At 34.0% G+C, this 21,166-nt stretch overlaps 1 protein-coding gene across 9 annotated transcripts in view; it reads left to right on the top strand.

Annotated features, from left to right (window-relative positions):
- Positions 1–21,166, top strand: part of PCDH15 (protocadherin related 15) — a 1,819,045-nt gene that overhangs the window by 1,512,736 nt on the left and 285,143 nt on the right. For all 9 annotated transcript variants that reach the window (XM_055274344.2, XM_055274341.2, XM_055274340.2 and 6 more), the window contains 2 exons: positions 5,736–5,815; positions 17,052–17,145. In XM_055274344.2, coding sequence (XP_055130319.1) covers positions 5,736–5,815; positions 17,052–17,145 — 174 coding nt within the window. The remainder of the gene's footprint in view (positions 1–5,735; positions 5,816–17,051; positions 17,146–21,166) is intronic.

Genomic DNA, 21,166 nt, shown 5'->3' with positions numbered 1-21,166 from the left:
GCCTTCATAGAGTCTCCCTAAATCTAACGGAAGTCTAGATATTTTTCCTATTAAGGACTTCTTAATTTACAGACACTTCTCTGGATATGACAAATAAATTAATGCTCACTTTCAAATGCCATTTATTTTCAACACTACCAGCAGTGATTCTGCTCTGCCTTCTTAGCATAAGGCATTTTATTTTGCCTCCTGGGCAAAAGATCATTAATCCATACCAGTATTGTAAGAAAAAGAGCTGTTTTATGGCTCTCCTGTGTGCAGTTTGCCAACATCCTTTTATTTTCGAGCATATTTATATTTTTGTCATTGTAGATTTAGCTACATTTCCAAGTTTCATATATATTATATGTATATTCTATATAATATTATTCATTTTGTATTGTTTGGAATATTTAATGAACTGACCTTTTACTTACACTTACTTCAAAATGACATTTTATATTATCATTATGAATGACAAAATAACAGTACTTGACATGAATAAAATATATTCATTAATTTTTATTTAAATATTATAACATTTTGTTAAAGGCCAAAAAATGTAATACCAGGAATGAATGTATACATTTTTTGAAACACTGCTGTACTGAATTGAAAGCTTTATTTGTTGCTCTCAAGTAGTTTAATAACATAAATCAGAACTTGTTTGCCTAAGTGAGAAAATCATCCAAATCCATTGATTTTTATCTATTTTAGAATCCCTAAGGGCAGTTACTTTGTCTTAATGTCCTGTGAAATGTGTAGAATCATTCCTTGCACATAAAGTGCACTCTGCCAGATGGTATTTGATGGCTGTATTCATCTTTAACACGAACAGAAGATTACTTTAGAGAAAATTTGTTTTCTTTTTCAAATTTTCCATTCGCCAGTGTCTAAGAACATTGCTTCCTTGGATAAATACTTTTGTTTCCCTATACGTGCTTCTGAAAAATCAAGGACTCTAAGTCAGATTCTGCAAGTAATCTGGTTGAGTGGACTGGAAAGAGTAATTGCTTTGATTTTTAAAGGAATCATTTGTTCTTCAGGCAAAAGTAAAATTATATTAAATTAAATAAAAATTAAAGGAAAGACTTGCTTTAATCTTAACCATGTTATTAACCATATATTAGCAAACCAGTGGCTAAAGTGCATTACTTGCCAGCTATCCAAAATACACATGATTTATTCGTTTAACCTGAGGTATTAAAGTGGTCAAAGTAAACTAAGGAGCTCGTCTTCCACGTGCCGCTTGCCTCCAGACCTGACAACCTCCTTACTGTTCTTGAAACTCACTAGGCCTGTTTCCACCTCACGGCCTTTATCACTTGTTCTGCCCTCTTCCTGGAATGTTCTTCCCCACATGACTTATTCTTTCACCTTTTACAAGCATTGGCCAAAATTTACATTTTCAATAAGTCTGTCATGATCACTTCTATGTAAGTATAAATCCTCACCCTGCTCTCCATATATGTCCTTCGTGAAATATTTTGTAGTTGAGCAACACGTATAAAGACCTGAAAACAAAATATTCTAATTAATTTTTAATTTCATTTTCCTCCACTACCATGTAAGTTGTATAAGGGCAGGATTTTTGTCTGTGTGGTTTACTGCTGCAGCCTCAGTGCCTAACGCAGTGTAGATGCTCGATAAATATTGGTTGAATTAATGAGTGATTACTGTAAGTAGTAGTATTATTCTCATTTTGTACTTGAGTGCATTGTCTGAGAAGAGATAGTACAGCTGAGGCTGAATCCAGGTAGCTGGCTCCAGAATCTCTCCCATTAAGCTCAAAATAAGCCCCAGAAAGATAACTGCTGTCATACTTTTCTCAGGCTTTGAAGAAGGGACTCGGATATGACTTGATTTATCAAAAATAAACACATAAAATGTTTTTTCACTAAAAAGAAGCAATTTATATCTCTTATCTTATGGAAAATACTGAATAACACTATGCTCCCATTTTCAAGATGATACAGTTGTTACTATCTCTAGATAAAAAAGATGCATCTTTCAATTAAGTAAAGTACAGAGAAATCTGGTTGGAATGATGGCAGAAATAGTAATATAATTGAAGTCATATGCATTTTCTATTTACCAGTAAAGTTACTATTAGGTTTAAATGAGACAAGACATGCAAAATTTTAATATGGTTTCTGACACATTATAAAAGTTATTTTGAGATGGCTGGTTAGATTTATATATAGAAAACATTTAAATATTGCTAATAGAAATATGTTTAGGGCACATATACACACGTAATCAAATCCTAATACTTGAAGGGTAAATGCTTCTGTTGATATTTCCAATTTTTCCTTTTATGGATTATTTCTCACCTTTGGACATTGACAAATAAAGATGATATTGTCTATACAAGTGCTAACTCATGCAATGGATAGATTGCAGAACTTTGATGCAGATTACACCATTTCCTTTTGCTTCCTTGGCTGAAAAACTATAAATACTTCCTAATTATCATACCACCCCAGACTCAGGAACACCAATAAAGGATTGTGTGAAAAGATAAAAATGAAGAAAGGAATCAAATAAGAATTTTCTTTTAAATTCTAAGTCTTCAGAGTTTCCCAATATGGGCATAACCTCACATAAGAATGAAGTAGGCAAATTGTTGACATTCACAATCCTTAAAAGACTGAGGTATTTGAGTGGTCAAATAAAACTGAAGAAATATTTCAAGCTACCTCTGGGATTGAAAGGAATTAACATAAAAACAATAAATATAAATAAAACAACACAATACTCTGCTCTCATCTTACATAAAGGATATGAAATATTAGAGTAGATCTGATATAATAAAAGATTCAATATTAATCTGGACTTAAAATTGTTTACATGAAGCTTTCTTGTTTCAGAATGCATTTCTTCTGGCTTTTATGAAACACAAGATTATAAAATGTTTCTCAAGAAAAAAATTAAAACAGCAACCACATATCAATAAACAAACCAAAAGAACGTGATCATATCTATAACAACATAACAAGTAAAATTTATTGACCAAGAGAAAAACAACAGAAAAAGTTCAGTGTAAGCTTTTTAGGGTTAAGATACAGACTCCAGATATAATTCTCTGTTTCTTCAAAATGTTAGCTGAGTATCATTATTTGTGGTTCCTATCTAGCAAAGAACAGAATACAAGGGAAAAATATCAAGCATCTACTATCCATTTTATTGAGTGTATTCTTAGAAATTTGTTTGCTTCTTATTTTCTACTCCTAGGCTTCCATTATGACTAACTCAATGAAATATAAAATGTTGGATTTTGACTAACATGGAATGTTTCAAAACTATTTTACCCTAATTTATTACTTCCTTCTTCATTTACTGTTTTTATTCCATTTTATTTTAGTGTGTATGGCATGGGGAGGGTGGGGAGCTGGGGGAGAAAGCAATAGACTTTACCCCAAAGAAATAAAAGATTGGCCTGGAAAAACAAGTACTTTTGTCTGCTGAATTAAAAATTGACTATTGTGAGGATACAAGGGAAGAAGCAACACTTTAGTAAAACGGTTACTACCATAATCCATGAGGAAGATGGTGGTAGAGAAGAAATTCAGACACAGCCAGATACAGCAGATATTTTAGGTAAATCTGGTGGGATCTGCTGATGGGTTGCATTGGAGTGTAAGAGTGAGCCCTCAAAGTGTAGCTATGAGCCCCAAGAAAGTAGGAGGATGGAGTGGCAGGTATTTACTGAGATGATGAAGCAGTGAAAACAATAGATTATTGTTTGAATTTCTTTTATTTTTTGAGGTATGTCAAGATAGAAAGGAGATCTAGATTTGGAGTTTTTAACCTTTTAAATTGGGGAGGCTTATTATTATTCATCTAATGTGGATCCATGTAGGCAATTGGATAAACATCTGAAATCCAGAGGAAAGGGCTAGCCTAGAGATATGACCGTCTTCAGCAGATAGACAGTATTTATAGCTACACTATTGAATGGGATGACTAAATAAGTGAAGTTCAAGGACTAACCTTCGGAACAATCCAATATAAAATAAGTCTTATAAAATGAGGAGAAATCAGCAAAGGAAAATGAGGAACTACAGTTGATAATATGAGGATTGAAAGCAGGACAATATGATGTCGTAGGAGCCATGTGAAGGAATATATCACTTTTATGAGAGACAGATTAAATAATCTTGCAAAGCTTTTCTTACAGAACCTGGCACATAGTCAATATTCAGTAGTTTAATACTGACTGAAATATTATTTTCAGTTTCCCTTGATTCTGTAGTTTATGTGGTCCGATAGAGGCTTCTGGCCAACAATCCATTGTGGTAGCTGATAAGGACATTCCGTGAAGAGGACTGTGTAATCCATGTCAAAGCCAACTGATCTACCACTAAGAACAATAGGTTCCTGCCTGTCTGGACAGGGAATTTCACACTCAGCCTCTTATGGCTGGGACAGTTATTATCTAGTCACTGAAGGAAACTCACATACTTATTCCTCTCTCAGGTCCTGCTAACTCCAGGGCAGTTCCTGTCTGTGGAGAGGCTGGTGTTTCTGCCAGGCTAGTCAGCTAAAAATAAAATACATCTGAACCTTTATCAGATATTTCCCCCCTTTGTAGCATCATGCTTAGGCAGATCATTCTCTCAACTCTCTGATAGCATCCAAATTTCTTTCTTTATCCATGTCTTTTATAAGAGGATAGAATGACTCACTGGAAAAAGAACTGATTTGATGTTTTTGAAGGTAAAACTCCAGACCTCAGTGCCATAAAACAAGAACATCTTTATTTTGGGCAAGAGAAACTCAGAACTCAAAGTCAAACTATGTTTTCTTCTCTGATTTGGGTGTTGAAGGGAAGAAAAACCAACAAAAAGGTTAATATTTATTGAAAGCTTACAATGTACCAGATATTAGTCTATGTGCCTTGATGTATATGATTTCAATTAAACCTCTCAACATCTATTAACATTTGTATTGTTATATAGTCCTCATTTTAGAAATGGATACACAGAAATAATCACATAGGACAATTGGAGCCCAGTTTTGAAGCATGCTTTGTGGCTATAAATTCAGGATTTTTAACCAGAAAGTTAGACTGATTTGAATGATTATCTTGATATATTCTGAACAGAAGAAAAGAATATACATTAAACACTTTATTGACACTGTAAACATAGTTTAGCACTTTTTTTATTTTTTTGAGACAAGATCTTGCTCTGTTGCCCAGGCTGGAGTGCAGTGGCATGATCTCAGCTCATTGCAACATCTGCCTCCCGGGTTCAAGCAATTCTTCTGCCTCAGCCTCCCAAGTAGCTGGGATTACAGGTATGCACCACTGCACCTGGGTAACTTCTTGTATTTTTGGTAGAGACGGGATTTCACCATGTTGGCCAGGCTAGTCTTGAACTCCTGACCTCAGGTAATCCGCCCACCTTGGCCTCCCAAAGTGCTAGGATTACAGGCTTCAGCCACTGTGCCTAGCCAGCAGCTTTTATTTAAATTATAAACAGACATATAAAATAAATTCATTAATTAAGTTAATTAAATAAGTAAACCTTGGGAAAATGATTATTTCCACACCAGGTAGGATTACATATTCAGAAATGGGTCAGATATGAAATGTTTAATTTTACACCTTGCCATTAGGCCATGCTTTAATCTTTATTCTTTAACAGTGTCATGGACATTCTATGCTATTAGTTTCAAGCTTTTATATTACTCTGTAATGAGTGGGCGCCATATCAATTACTTGATAATTGAATTATGTTTTCTCTCTGAAGGCAACTGATCGAGAGGGAGACTCAATAACATATGCCATTGAGAATGGAGATCCTCAGAGAGTTTTTAATCTTTCAGAAACGTAAGTTAAAAATTATTTCCTACTTTAAAAAAATGTACAGCAACGTACCGTTAGCAAGAAAGCAGACTTCTAATCAGAGGCTTTCAGCTGTTTGTAGTTGTACTTCCCTTTCTGTTTTCTATGAATGTTAATGGTAGCTGGGAGGATAGTTCTGAGCCCAGAAATATTACCCAGGAGACTGTTTATTTTTCACATTTTTACTAGATAAAATCTACTGAGGTGGAAACATTTCATTGGAAGGCATAACTGCGATTAATTAGATCCTTTTAAAGTTGTCAGCTACTGATAATGACAAGGACATTACTACAAAGGGTTACTTAGCACTAAACTGTGTATTCAAAGGGAGTCTTGTAGGCAAGATGTGTTACAAACACATCCTTCAATTTCAGATTAACACAGGTATATTTAAGAAAAAAAGCAAAATGAAATAAAATACATGTTCATGCCAAACTTGTTTGAGGTCTAGATCAGTGTCATTCTACTTATCTCTCTGAATACATCTGAGATATTGCTAATGATAACTATTGAGAAAACCGGGAGCAGGCATTAAAAGGAGGCATTTAGAGCTTCAGAGAGACTGTATGCTTCCCCTTTGCAATAGCAAGGTAGCTGTTCTGCTGTCACATGTGGCTGGTTTCTAAAGAGCTTAACTCTTCCCTGATATTTCCTGTGTACCTGTGAATAGCTTTACTTTCAGAAACAATAGAAATGTAAACTTGGCCAATGATTATAAAGATAAAACTTTGACAAATGAATACCTTGCCACGTCAGACTCAGGAACCTGTGGGGCATAATGCCAAAACAAGAGAACCATGTGCTGGTTAATTAGTCTTCTCAGAAATACCTGAAATTTCACGTTGAATAGAATTTTACAAACATGGGTTAGTAATGCCTGGGAAACTATAGACAAGAACAGTATTTTCCACAGATAAGTAAACTTCTATTTGAAAAATACAAAGGCTTAACTGTTTTCATTTTTATCCCATAGGGATGTAGAAATAAAAAATTAGCTACAATTTACAATCATCATTAAAGAAAATAAAAATGTTAAAGAAAAACTTTAATCAAGGCTGTGTAGTATTAGCATAAACACAGATATATAAGTCACCTGGACAGGCTTAAGAATCCAGAAATAACTCTAGTATTTATGGTCAATTGATTTTCAAAAAGAGGCCAAGATAATCCAATCAGGAAAGAACTTTGTTTCAACAAATGAAGCTGGGACAACATGCAAGAGAATGAAGTTGAATTTTTATCTCACATCATTCACAAAAATGAACTCAAAGTGGATCATAAACTGCAATATTATGAGATAAAACTGCATTCCACATAGAAGAAAATACAGAAGTAAATCTTCATTATTTGGATTAGTCAGTACATTTTGAGATATGACACAAAATGCACAAAGATTAACGATAAAATTGATAAATTGGGTCTCATCAATTTTTAAAAATGTATTTCAAGGAGCACCATCCTACAGTGAAAAACAACCCACAATGAGAGAAAATATTTTAAAATAATGTATATGGTGTGAAACATGTCTCAAGAATACGTAAAGAACTGTTACAACTTAATAAAGAAAAATAATCTAATTAAAATGGGCAAAATATTTGAATAGACATTTCTTTAAAAAAGGATATGTGAATGGCCAACAAGCACATGGAAACATGATCATGATCACTGATCATTGGTCATTAGAGAAATGCAATTTAAAACTGTAAAGAGACTTGACTTCATACATAATTTGTGTCTGTAGTGAAAAAGAAAGGCAAAACCAAGTATGACTAAGAATGTGGAGATATTGAAATCTGCATAAATTTATGTGGCCATGTAAACTGTGCATGTGTGAGTTCGTTTTTGCACTGCTATAAAGAAATGCTGAGACTGAGTATTTTGTAATGAAAAGAGGTTGAATTGCCTCACAGTTCTGCAGGCTATACAGGAAGCATGATGCTGACACCTGCTCTGCTTCTGGGGAAGCCTCAGGAAACTTACAGTCATGACTGAAGGCAAAGCAGGGAGTCAGCACTTCACATGGCCTAAGCAGGAGGAAGAGAGCAGGACCAAGGAGGGTGGTGCTAAACCATTCATGAGAAACTGCCCGCATGAGCCAATCACCTTCCAGCAGGTCCTATCGCCTACATTGGTGACAATTCGACAGGAGATTTGGGCGAGGACATGGATCCAAACTATATGAGTACACTTTGGAGAATAGGCCTTTTCTCCAAATGGTAAACAGAGTTATTGCATAAGCCAGCATTCTGCTCATATGCAAGAGAAATGAAGACGTGCGTCTACATAATAGTTTGCACAAAGTTCATAAAAGAATTATTTATAATGGTACAAAAGTAGAAACAAGTCAAATATCCATCTACAGAGGAAAGAATAAACAAAATGTTGCCTATCTGTAATAATATAATATTACTCATCAATAAAAGGTAATGAGGTACTGAAACATGGTACAACATGTATGAACCTTGAAAATATTATGCTAAGTGAAATAAGTCAGTTGAGAAAGAGTACATATTATTTCATTTGTATAAAATTTTCATAATAGGCACATCTATAAGATGAAAAGTTGATCAATGATTGCCTGAAAATGAGGAGTGGGAGAGAATGGGGAGTGACCATTAATAGATACGGTGTTGAAAATGTTCTAAAATTGATTACGGTGATGACTGAACAACTCTGTGATTATGCTAAAAACCATTGAATTGTACCCTTTAAATGGGTGGATTTTATGATATCTGAATTAAAATGTTAACAAAGCTGTCAACAAAAGAAAAAGACAACAATGAAGTTTTCACCTGCTCTGGTAAGCAGGAAGCCCAGGTCTCTTAAGAATTTCTATTCCTTGGTGCAGAGCTGAGTTCAATTCCTGGATATCCTTGTTAACTTTCTGTCTCATTGATTTGTCTAATGTTGACAGTGGGGTGTTAAAGTCTCCCATTATTATTGTGTGGGGTTCAACCATTGTGGAAGTCAGTGTGGCGATTCCTCAGGGATCTAGAACTAGAAATACCATTGACCCAGCCATCCCATTACTGGGTATATACCCAAAGGATTATAAAACATACTGCTATAAAGACACATACACACATATGTTTATTGCGGCACTATTCACAATAGCAAAGACTTGGAACCAATCCAGATGTCCAACAATGACAGACTGGATTAAGAAAATGTGGCACATATACACCATGGAATACTATGCAGCCATAAAAAATGATGAGTTCATGTCCTTTGTAGGGACATGGATGAAGCTGGAAACCATCATTCTCAGCAAACTATCGCAAGGACAAAAAACCAAACACCGCATGTTCTCACTCATAGGTGGGCATTGAACAATGAGAACCCATGGACATAGGAAGGGGAACATCACACACTGGGGCCTGTTGTGGGGTGGGGGGAGGGGGAGGGATAGCATTATGAGATATACCTAATGTTAAATGACGAGTTAATGGGTGCAGCACACCAACATGGCACATGTATACATATGCAACAAACCTGCACATTGTGCACATGTACCCTAAAACTTAAAGTATAATAATAAAAAAAAAGAATTTCTATTCCTGTTTTTCCCTTGATGCCAAGAGATTTTTCAATTGCTGATTGTGAAATCTAATGAGCTACTGGTTTTGCCAAATAAATTATCTAAATGCACTGCTTTCCTATATCTCTAGTGCTCCTCTCATCTCTGAGATAGAGATAGAGATGAGATAAAGATAAGGGCTGGGTCACAGAGGTTCTTAAAGGTGTAAATTATGTTAATGCAAAATCCTTTTAGTCTAAATTGACCATGATTCTTAATGTTAAAGCTCTTAGGTCAACCTGGACAGACATCTCCTTAAGACGCAAACTGCTTCCAGGAAAGCTAAAGCAGAACATGTCCCTGTAATGGTTGTGTGATCCCTTTTGATGATCATTCCTGATTCAGGGTCCTGTACACTGGGCCTGTTGCCTTCTATCCTGTGGTCACTTTGTTTCCACCACCTCGTTGCTGTTGTTCGCATTGATATTTATAGAGTAGCCTGAACCACTAGCAATACATTTCAATGCATTTGAAATGGAGAACAATAACTGACATTTCAACTGCCACGTTCTTTGAAACTTTTGAGATTCATGTTCAAAAATTTGCACCACCTCTTCTCTATAACTTTCAAGGATTTGAACAATCCAGGTACTTCTATAGTTTGGATATTTGACACTCCAAACCTCATTTTGAAATTTGATTCCCCATGTTGGAGATGGGGCCTAATGGGATTTGTTTGGGTCATGGAGGCAGACCGCTTATGAATGGCTTGTTACCAAAGGTAATGAATGAGTTCTTGCTTTATTAGTTCCCACAACAAATGGTTGTAAAAAAAGAGCTTGGCACCACCCCTCCTCTCTTGGTTCTTTTCTCACCATGTGATCTCTGCACACACCAGCACCCGTTCACCTTTGGTCATGAGTGGAAGTACTCTCAGCCCCTCACCAGAAGCAGATGCTGGCAGTATGCTTCTTGTACAGCCTGTAGAACTGTGAGACAAATAAACTTATTTTCTTCATAAATTATCCAGCCATAAGTATTCCTTTGTAGCAACACAAATGGACTAAGACAGGTATGCTAAAAATAACAAACAATGTTCTACCTCATCAGCCACTTCAATATATGCAAATAATGTTTGGGTTATATTTTATATCTTAAAGCAAAATGAAAAAATATTTACGTATCTATTGTATACTTTAAATACCATATTACTTTATGCTATAATGCAAATTCTCTCAATAAGCATCATTTTAATACCATTACTTTCCTTTAATGAAATAAAAGTATGCCAAAATTTTCTTGTATTTGTATTAAAAAATTAGTAGTAATGAATAATCATCTTAATGTCAGTATGGGTTAACAAAGTACTGAATTATTATTTTAATAAATTGGCTTGGTCACACAGCCAAGAAAGAAACTGGGTCTTTAAAGAAAAAGCCTTGGTTTTTTAAAAATCACAAACATTGGTTATAAAAATCATTCAGTGCCATGTATTAAGTGGCCATATCTGTATGATTCTGTAATATAACGCACTATTCCAGTATCTTTTCATAGTGTCCGTCTTGACAGTGTCATATGATTTAGCAAATATTCACTCAGCAATCATCCACAAATAAGTACACATTTAAATAAGATATATGGCAACTTCCCTTATAAATATGATGGCCTAATGGTATAGTTATTTATTAAGGGAGGTTGAGGAAATGCCATCTCTCAAATATTTATGGGTTGTTATCACTGAAGCATGGGGTCTGTGATGCCAACACTTAAAATCGGTGCTAAACAAGAGAATTTCAAAAATTATGTCCATCTCTGGTCCAAATTCTATTAAAATATTTTGTCTTCACTTGCATTTTAATTTTTTCTTTGGTGATTAATTTGTTTTGACATTAAATGTAATGCTCAATTATGTTTTTCATATCAATTTGAATTTTATGATTATATTGAAAATTAAATAATATGTAAGAAAGATGATATTTATTTTATTCCCTGACAGCTCAGCTCTACTTTCAAAATATAAACCCAAATCAAACTATTTCTTACACTTCACTCTACTACCTTAGTTCATGCCACCATCATCTTTTCCCCAAACTGCTGTCAATACCTAGCTCCCTTTATTAGTATGTTTTTGTTAATTGCTAATTGCTATTTAATATGAAACGCTATGTCAAACTTGAAGCAACCATACATTTTAAAGTATACTCTAATCTCTCTAAATATCATTGTAAAGCCTGAAACTCAGTGCCCAAAAGCAACATGATAAATCTGTCAAAGGCTCAGACACTTGCAAGTGTAAATGTTCAGTTACAAGTAGTAGAATTCTTAATGAAATTTTAAATAAGCAAAGCCTATATATCATGAAATACGTGAGATAATCTTAGTTTATAATGATGCTGCATCGGTATTTCCTAATAAACAATGGAATTTTGAAAAACAGTTACTTATAGAAGCAGGTTTTAAATTCAGTAGCTTATTTTGTTTGGAAGTAGATATCCTCTACTACTTTCTATTTACATTGTTTAATTTTTTTAAGACTGGGTGTGACTCTGTTGCCCAGGCTAGTTTCAAAAGTCTAGGCTTATGTGATCCTCCCACCTCAGCCTCCCAAGTAGCTGGGACTACAGGTGATAATTTATTTTTATTTTTATTTATTTATTTATTTAGATGGAATCTTGTTCTGTCTCACAGATGGGAGAGCAGTGGTGCGGTCTCGGCTTACTGCAACCTCTGTCTCCTGGGTTCAAGCGATTCTCCTCCTTCAGCCTCTCGAGTAGCTGGGACTACAGGCGCCCACCACCATGCCCGGCTAATTTTTTGTATTTTTAGTAGAGATGGGGTTTCACTTTCCCATTTGACAGAAGGGAATACTGATGGCACAGAGCTTTTAAATTAGCTGTCCACGGAACCTGTCATCTCAGCTACTGAGGAGGCTGAGGCAGGAGAATCACTTGAACCTGGGAGGTGGAGGTTGCAGTGAGCCGAGATCATGCCATTGCACTCTAGCCTGGGCAACAGAGTGAGACTGTGTCTCAAAAAAATAATAAAAGTGCACACTAAACAAAAAAAGAGAGATGGGGTTTCACTGTGTTAGCTAGGATGGATGGTCTCCATCTCCTGACCTTGTGATCCACCCACCTCAGCCACCCAAAGTACTAGAATTACAGGCGTGAGCCACCGCGCCCGAGCAAATTTTTAAATTATTTTTGAATACCATTTTTATGGTTAGGCAAACCATATTTTCTAAAAGAATTTGAGTATGCCAAGCATCATATGTTTCAGGAACATAGCCCAAAAGCTTGGTGATGGAAAATTCTCTGCAATATAATTTATATAATTGAGGCAAAATTCACATAGCACAAAATTAACCATTTTAAAATGAACAATTCAGTGTTGTTTAGGAGATTCAGAACTCATGCAACTACCAACTCCGTCTAGTTCTAAAATAGCTTCATCACTCCAAATAGAAACCTGAACCCCTTTAGCAGTTCCTTATTTCCCTTAGCCCCTGGCGACCACCAATCTGTGTACTGGCTTCATCAAGTTACCTACTTTGAATATTCTACACAAATTGAATCATACAATGTGTGACTATTTGTGTCTAGCTTCTTTTTTGTAGCCTAATGTTTCCAAGATTCATCTGTGTTGCAACATGTGTAAGTAGGTCACTACTTTTCATGGCTACATAATATTCCATTGCATGCACATATAACAAGTTGTTTACTTATTCATACATTGATAGACATTTAAGCTGATTTTCTACCTTTCAATGTTACAAATACTGCAGCTGTGAACATATATGTACGCGTATCTAAGTACCTGTGTTCAGCTTTTTTAAGTATATACTCAATAGATTTGCTGGGGAATAGTGTAATTATGTGTTTTTAACCATTTGAGGAACTGTCAAATGTTTTCCACAGTGATTGAAGCATTTTATATTCCCACCAGAAATATATGAGGATTCTGATTTATTCACATTTTTGCCAACATTTATTTTCTTTTTTGTTGTTGTTAGTAATGGTGGTTATCTGTTTCTTGTTTTAAAATATAATTATCATAGTGAGTGTGAAGTGATACTTGGTTGTGGGTTTTGATTTGCATTTGCCTGATGACTAATGACATATTTTAATATGCTTTTTGATTATTTGTATATCTTCTTTGGAAAAAATGTGTATTTGAGTCTTTTGCCTATTTTTAAATTGGGATTTCTTTTTGATGTTAAGTTGTGTAATCATTTATATATTCTGGAAATAAGACTCTTACCAGATATGTGATTTGTAAGTATTTTCTCCAATTATATGCATTGTTCTTTTTTACTTTCTCAATAATGTCCCTTGATGCACAAAAGGTTTTTTTTTTTATTTTGACCAAGTTCAGAATGTCTATTTTTTCCTTTGCTTCCCATGCATCTGGTATCACATCTAAGAATCCATGGCCAAATCCAAGATTATGAATATTTACCTCTAGTTTTTATCTAAGAGTTGTTTACAGGTTTCAATTCTTGTGTTCAGAAAAATTGTTGATCCATTTTGAGGTAATAGTTGCATATGAAGTAAAGTAGTCTAACTTAATTCTTTTAGATTTCCATTTGCTCCAGTGCCATTTGTTGACAAGACTATTCTTTCCTTTTGAATGGTCTTGGCATTCTTGTTGAAAATCAATTGACTGTAGATGTGTGGGTATATTTATGAATTCTCAATTATATTTATTATTCCGTATTCCTCAGTACACTTTTGAGTGCCTGAATTTTCCATGAAACTATTTACCCAGACTTTCCTGGCAAGTTTTTGGCACTCTATTGTATTCCTCAAGTGTTTGTGGGCTATCACCTGCCTTACGATGTTTCTGAGGAATGCCCACTGCTTTTCTGCTTTGAGTGATTTCCAAGTTTGATGAAACAACGATTAAGTGCCATGAATCACTCCTTCAGGCAGTCTGCAGACAGATTAGAATAGACCCCCCACAGTTCTTTGTGAATAAGGATAGCTCTGCTCCCTCCAGAAACAAAGACCACAGTGTCACACTGGGAATGTTCACTGATGTCTTCAAGGTCACTCTGAGCCAGTGAGATGGTAGGATAAAGACAAGTCAAAATGCCACAGAGTTCTTCTACCATATTTGATTTACCTTTTTTTAAAAGAAATTCTGCCTTCGTCTGGTTGCTATAAACCTGTGACGGTTTTCCAGAGTTTCATCAAATTTGCTTTTGAAGGTCCCTGCTTAATTGTGATTTTTTGATGTTTTGTGCTGAGACCATCTCTTGGAGCTGTCTTCTCCATTTCCGCTGACATCACTCCTGGGAAATGTATTTTCAATCCTATATAATTTAAGTAGCAGTATTATTGATGCTTTATCAATTGAAGAAGCTTATGTATATTTAATATGTGAACTTATAAGGTGTATTGCATTACTAAGTGTACCCCAGTGTATCCTGGCCTGATAGCCTCCATCCAGCTGGTAATAAGACTTTTTGTGAGGTATTTCTCGGATGTAATAAGAGGATACCCATGTATACCCATAAACTTGTCTTCAGCTATGAATCCCAAAATACGCTGCCTGTTTTTCTCCCCTTCTGCATTGCCCAAATATACCACACAACTGCCTACAACATTGAGTCACAAGGCCCGCATATTACATAAAAACTACCTCTATAATAATCACCAGACCATAGATGATGAGCTGTTTGTGTTTAAAATGGCCCTAAGTATGAATATACTGTATACTATATTGTACACAGCATATAGTATTTTTGGAATAATACATATAGTATTATATATTCTAAATAGTATATATAGAGTACATATATATATATATATATTCCAAATACTATATACAATTGGGAGGCGATATAGATTATTTATGAGAAACCATTCCTTGTCTCAAAGAATTCTGAACATGCTAAGGAATAATGGATCTTTTCTCTAGAAATAATCAAAAACAAGATAGATATTGTTCTTCCTGGAATGAATTAAGCAAAGTTTTGTTATGTTTTGTTTCCTGGAAGGTAGGAAATCAACTCAGTTATCACGTCAGTTTTCTAATTCATCGTAAATATACAATATACTTTTTATTAATTTTCTAATTTAATGTACAAGGAAGAATATAGATAATTAACTGAGGGAAGAAGCAAAATGAAAATGGCAACTCAATTTTCTTTGTTTCTCTTATTAGACTATGGCTATGTTTTCAGATTTCCTGTTTCTTAAGATACTTGTGAATAAGCCTCAGAAGAAATACATGTCTTACTTTTCTCATTTAAAGTAATTTTAAAATGGGATTATCTGGGCCTTCTGTACTGTAGGAAGCTGGTCCAAACTTAATTGTTGTGAACATGCTCTGGGAACTGGTTTTCAATTATTTTGACAAAACATTTTTAAAATGTACAGGAAGCAAACTCAGTTTTTCATGGGCATGCCATATGTTCAGAACTTTTTAAAAAGTCTATGTCAACCATCACAACATAATAAGCAAATGGAGTAACTGTGATTCTTATTTTGATCCATCGGCCTTGACTCTCTGTATTCAACTACCATATGTGATATGAATTGTTTAAATTTTCTTTACAATAAAAGCACTTCCCTTAAAATGAAAGGATTTTATCCATCAGAAACAATTTATGTTTTGGACTTGATAAATATTTTAATGTCTTATTATATTCAGATAAACTCTCCTACACAGTGGATACTTGTTAGGCTCAATTAAAATGTGTACAGTATCAGATTGTAAAATCTAAGAAATAAATGTAGAACCTACATTAGAGAGCAATACAAATAGCCAAACTGTTATAAAATAAATTACATAGGTGAATAAAGTCTTAAATATCTGAAAACATTTATTCTGAACAGTGAAAAGATATGGAGTAAGTATTAAAAATATTCTAAGTGCAATAATTTTCCCAAGTGCTATTAATCTCCCATTATACATCAGTTAAACTAAGAAACAGCCAAATTTCCAAAGAGTAACAAAATACTAAAATTGTTAGTGTAGCCACAAAAGGGGTTTTAAACAAATTATAAAATAAGAACATGAATTCTAATACAATTATATTTTCTTAAAAAATGTAAAATATGCAGAATGATTCCTCTTCTGAAACAATCATATATTTAAATGTGCTTATAATAAAGTACAAAAAGAAACATTACAAAAAACATAATTTCTGCAATTTTAAAAAATTCTATTTTCTAATTTTGTACAATGGGGCTCTGTTATTTTAAAACTAAGAAAAAAAGCTTTTATTCATGGAGTTTGTCAGAGATAACATTTAGATGGGTTTTTGCATTTTCATAATGGACATATATATGACATAAATTGGGAGGTGATACAGATTAGTTATAAGAAACCATTCATTGTCTCAAGGAATTCTGAGACTGCTAAGGAATAATGAAGTCTTTTCTCTTGAAATAATCAAAAACAAGATAGATACTGTTCTTCTTGGAATGAATTAAGCACAGTTTTGTTATATTTTGTTTCCTGGAAGGTAGGAAATCAGCTCAGTGTCAGTTTCATGGATACTGCTAAGAAATTTGACAGCCTTAAAAGCTGTTTTCAATTTTCAGTATGAATCTTAGTATTATACATCTTAAATACTCAAGCTATGATTACTGAGAGGGGAAAAAAGCTATCAAAAGTAATTTGCCATACTAAGAAGACTCTCCTTGTGATGTAATATCTCTTTTTGTCTTATTTGTTTTTTTGTTTCGTCACTAGCACGGGGATTCTAACCTTAGGGAAAGCACTGGACAGGGAAAGCACTGATCGCTACATTCTGATCATCACAGCTTCAGATGGCAGGCCAGATGGGGTGAGTATGCTCCCTGTGAAGGGGTTTTAAAAATAGTATTAAGGCAACTGAGAGAGTCTTAAACAATGTATCACAGACATGAATTAATGTTTTTCACCTGGAGCAACTTCTTATAATTACTAGAAGTGGTGCTGTTTTCTCCAACAGGCTATTCATACATGCACCTGTACTCTCAATTTGTTAATGTGCTGCAACCTTTGACTTGACAGAACAGATACTTGAGATCAGTATTCTCACCTAACTTGTAGGGAAAATGAAATCTACTTTATTCTGACAGGTATTCCATTGTGTCTGTCATTTGCATTGCACCATGAAATGTGTTCTGACAGTTTATTATGTTGGAACCTGTTTCACTTAGCGTCATTTTTTTAAGGGTCAGGGAGGAAGAGTGGATTTTGTGGATAAATATCTTTAAGCACTTAGGAAAGTGATTTGCTTATTTCCACAGGCATTTGTAAGTAGCAGTAAGAATCCTACGTAATTCTTGGTTATCTAAATAATTTAAATGGGCTTATAATTCCAAAGAAGATAAATTCTATTTCCTTTGGACCTAAAACTCACTTTAAAAAAAAAAAAAGTTAGACATTCTGAACTGCTTTAAAATCACCTGTCTGTATTATTTGAACTATCTCACCCACAACCGCCAGCATCCTGCTTTCTACGTATTGTAATATTACCATTGTTAATAATTATTTTCACCATTTCTATGCCATGTGTTAGGTGATTCTTTTTTTTTTTCTCAATCAGGTGCTTATGTGTCAACCCAGTGCTATTGTCTAGAAATAATTTCAAACCCGTTACAGATTGATAAGCAAGGCTCACTCAATTTAAATGTCAACATATCTCCTGGTTCCTTGAAATTATCTATTTAATCTATATAATACATTGGCTGAAAGTATACAATAATAATGTACTCTTCACATTTATTTTAGGAGGATTTCTGAGATTTTATTATAATAAAAATATAAAATTGATACCTGAATAGTTTTCTCATCTTAACTAAAAGTGAGATAAATAGAAATAATTAAATTTGGTAATTGCAATCTATCCATAGTAAGCTATTTAACATTTTTCATACATTACATAAATATATATATACATACAATAAAATATACAGAACAGTTTTAGAAAACAGTGAGGATAATAGGTACTTAGATGATAGAAAAGTAAGTAAAACCTATGGCTAATTTTTATATAAGCAATCCACCTAATTATTATTATTATTTTTTGAGATGGAGTTTTGCTCTTGTTGCCCAGGCTGGAGAGCAATGGAAACATCTCAGCTCACTGCAAACTCTGCCTCCTGGGTTCCAGCGATTCTCCTGCCTCAGCCTCCCAAGTAGCTGGGATTACAGGCATATGCTACCATGCCTGGCTAATTTTTGTATTTTTAGTAGAGACAGGGTTTCACCATTTTGGCCAGGCTAGACTCGAACTCCTGACCTCAGATGATCCACCCTCCTTGGCCTCCCAAAGTGCTGGGGTTACAGGCATGAGCCACTGCGCCCAGCCTGCCCTAAATTATTACAGTATGTCTGTATTAGATGTATGTAAAGAAGTCAGTGAGAGTTTCTAGAGGAAGTAATTGAAGAACTTGACTTATGATGAAAGTTTAGAGGGTAACTTGGCTAGGCAATAAGTGGGACAAAATATTCCAAGGAGGAAAAGGAGAAATTATTTAGCATAGAGTAAGAGGTATAATTATAGTGAAGTGAAATTAAGAAAGAGCATTCAGGTCAACCATTAAAATAGGGAAAAAAAAGAAAGGATAATACATAGCTTTGAAATATGTCACATTATAAATCAGAAACTAATGGCAGTAATATTAGCGAGAACATTTTAAGTCTGTCCTTAAAATTTCTTAGACAAGGAAACAGATGGAGGGAAAACAGTCACAATCTACTAATAATACTTTTGCCTACTTAAAACCAAAATAAGTTCTGGGCTAAAATTAGTAGTTTTGTTCTCTCTAGTTCATTGTTGAGTAATTTATTTGTATATTTTAATTCTCCTTGGACAGGACACTTAGCATTTCTAGGTCCTTGTTTCCTCATTCTTATAATCACTCAGGTTTCATTTCGCTTTAAAATTCTGATTTTTTGAGTAAATTTTTTGTTCATTTCTAAAGTTTGTAATGAGAATATCAGTAGAGTAGAAAGCATTTAGATTTCAAACAAAAGTTTATTCAGTTAATTCCATCATTTATATAATTTTAGGGATATACTTATATGTAGGCATACACAGTGGGTTCCTGAAGAAAAAAAGTGATTATATAAAAATAATATTTTCACATCTTAATAGCACTTTTCTTATCTAAATATTTAGTAATTACAGTAAAATTAACCTTTTAAACTTAAGAATTATATGGTTTAAAACAGATATTTGATAAACACAGACAGATGGATGGAATTTATTTAAATGAAAATGTTAACAAGCAATTTGTGTGAAACAAATTGCCAGGATGAGTTTGAAAATTTTATCATGAGAATACACCTTTTTTACCATCTCAAAATGGGGATGATGGAGATAAGAGGTCACATTCTATTTGTCATTGTGAGCTTATCTGTAGACTGTATGGAGGAAGTTTGGTCTGACTGTCCTTTTCTAAATTTACTTTGTTAATGATTGTTGAAAAATCTGTATAAGTTGCATATCTCATGTAATTTATTTTTTTTTAGCTATCAGGGGTACAGATAAAACTATACTTTTTCGATTCTAATTTTTTTTGAAGGTTCAGAACAAGGGTGTCTACTTTTACCATTTGTATTCAACATAGTAGCAGAGGTCCTCACCAGAGCTATTAGGCAAAAAAAGAAGAGAGAGAGAGAGAGAGAGAAAGAGAAAGAAAGAGAGAAAGATCCAATTTGGAAAGGAAGAAGTAAAGTTATCTCTGTTTAGAGGTGACATGAGTTTGCATATAGAAAACTTTAATGATTCCATACACACGTTTCATGTTTGCACACACATACACAAATGTTGGAACTAAGAAATTTTGCAAAGTATCAGAGTATAAAATCAGCACACAAAATCATTTGCATTTTCATAGATTGAAAATGAATGTGTTAAAACAATTAAGAAAACAATTCAATTTACAATAGCATCAGAAAGAATAAAATACTCAGGAATTAACTTAACCAGGGAGATAAAAGACTTGTATAATGAAAACTACAAAACATTTTGGAAAGAAATTAAATAAAGCATAACTAAATTGAAAGATATCCCATGTTCATGGATGGGAAGACTTAATATTGTTAAAATGTTAATACTCTCCCAAGCAATCTACAGATTTACTGCAATTTCTATTAAAATCCCAATGATGTTATTTGTAGAAATAATTTTTTTAAAAAAACAAACTTATTCTAAAACTTATCCTTAAAATTTCAAGGGACCCCAGATAGCCAAAAAGAAAAATAAATAACAAAGCTGGAGAACTTATACTTCCTGATTTCAAACTTACTACAAAGCTACAGTACTCAAAACAGAGTAGTACTAGCATAAAAACAGAAATACAGGCCAATGTAATTTAATAGAAAATCCAAAAATAAACATTCACTTAATTGGTCAGATAATTTTTAAGATGAGTGCTATGATCATTCTACATGCAAACGAATGAAGTTGGACCCTTATGTAACATCATAGGCAAAAACAAACTCAAAAGTGATTCATGACCTAAAATGAAAACTGAGTCTATAGAACTCTTAGAATAAAACATAGGGCAAAAGCATCATTACATTGGATTTGTCTGGGATTTATTGGCTATGACCTCAAAGACACAGACAACAACAACAAAAAATAGACAAATTGGAATTTGTGATTTTGTAAAGGGGTGTCAAAGACACAGTATAAAGAAGCAACATAAAAACGGGAGAAAATATTTGCAAATCATATATATGATAAGTCATTAATATTCAAAATATATAGTTTTTTTTTTTTTTCTTTAGATGGAGTCTTGCTCTGTCACCCAGGCTGGAGTGCAGTGGCATGCTCTCGGCTCACTGCAAGCTCCACCTCCCGGGTTCAC

The sequence above is a fragment of the Symphalangus syndactylus genome, chromosome 4 (assembly GCF_028878055.3).
Source record: "Symphalangus syndactylus isolate Jambi chromosome 4, NHGRI_mSymSyn1-v2.1_pri, whole genome shotgun sequence".
In the NCBI taxonomy this organism is placed as follows: domain Eukaryota; kingdom Metazoa; phylum Chordata; class Mammalia; order Primates; family Hylobatidae; genus Symphalangus; species Symphalangus syndactylus.
This window is presented reverse-complemented; position numbering and strand designations above follow the sequence as displayed.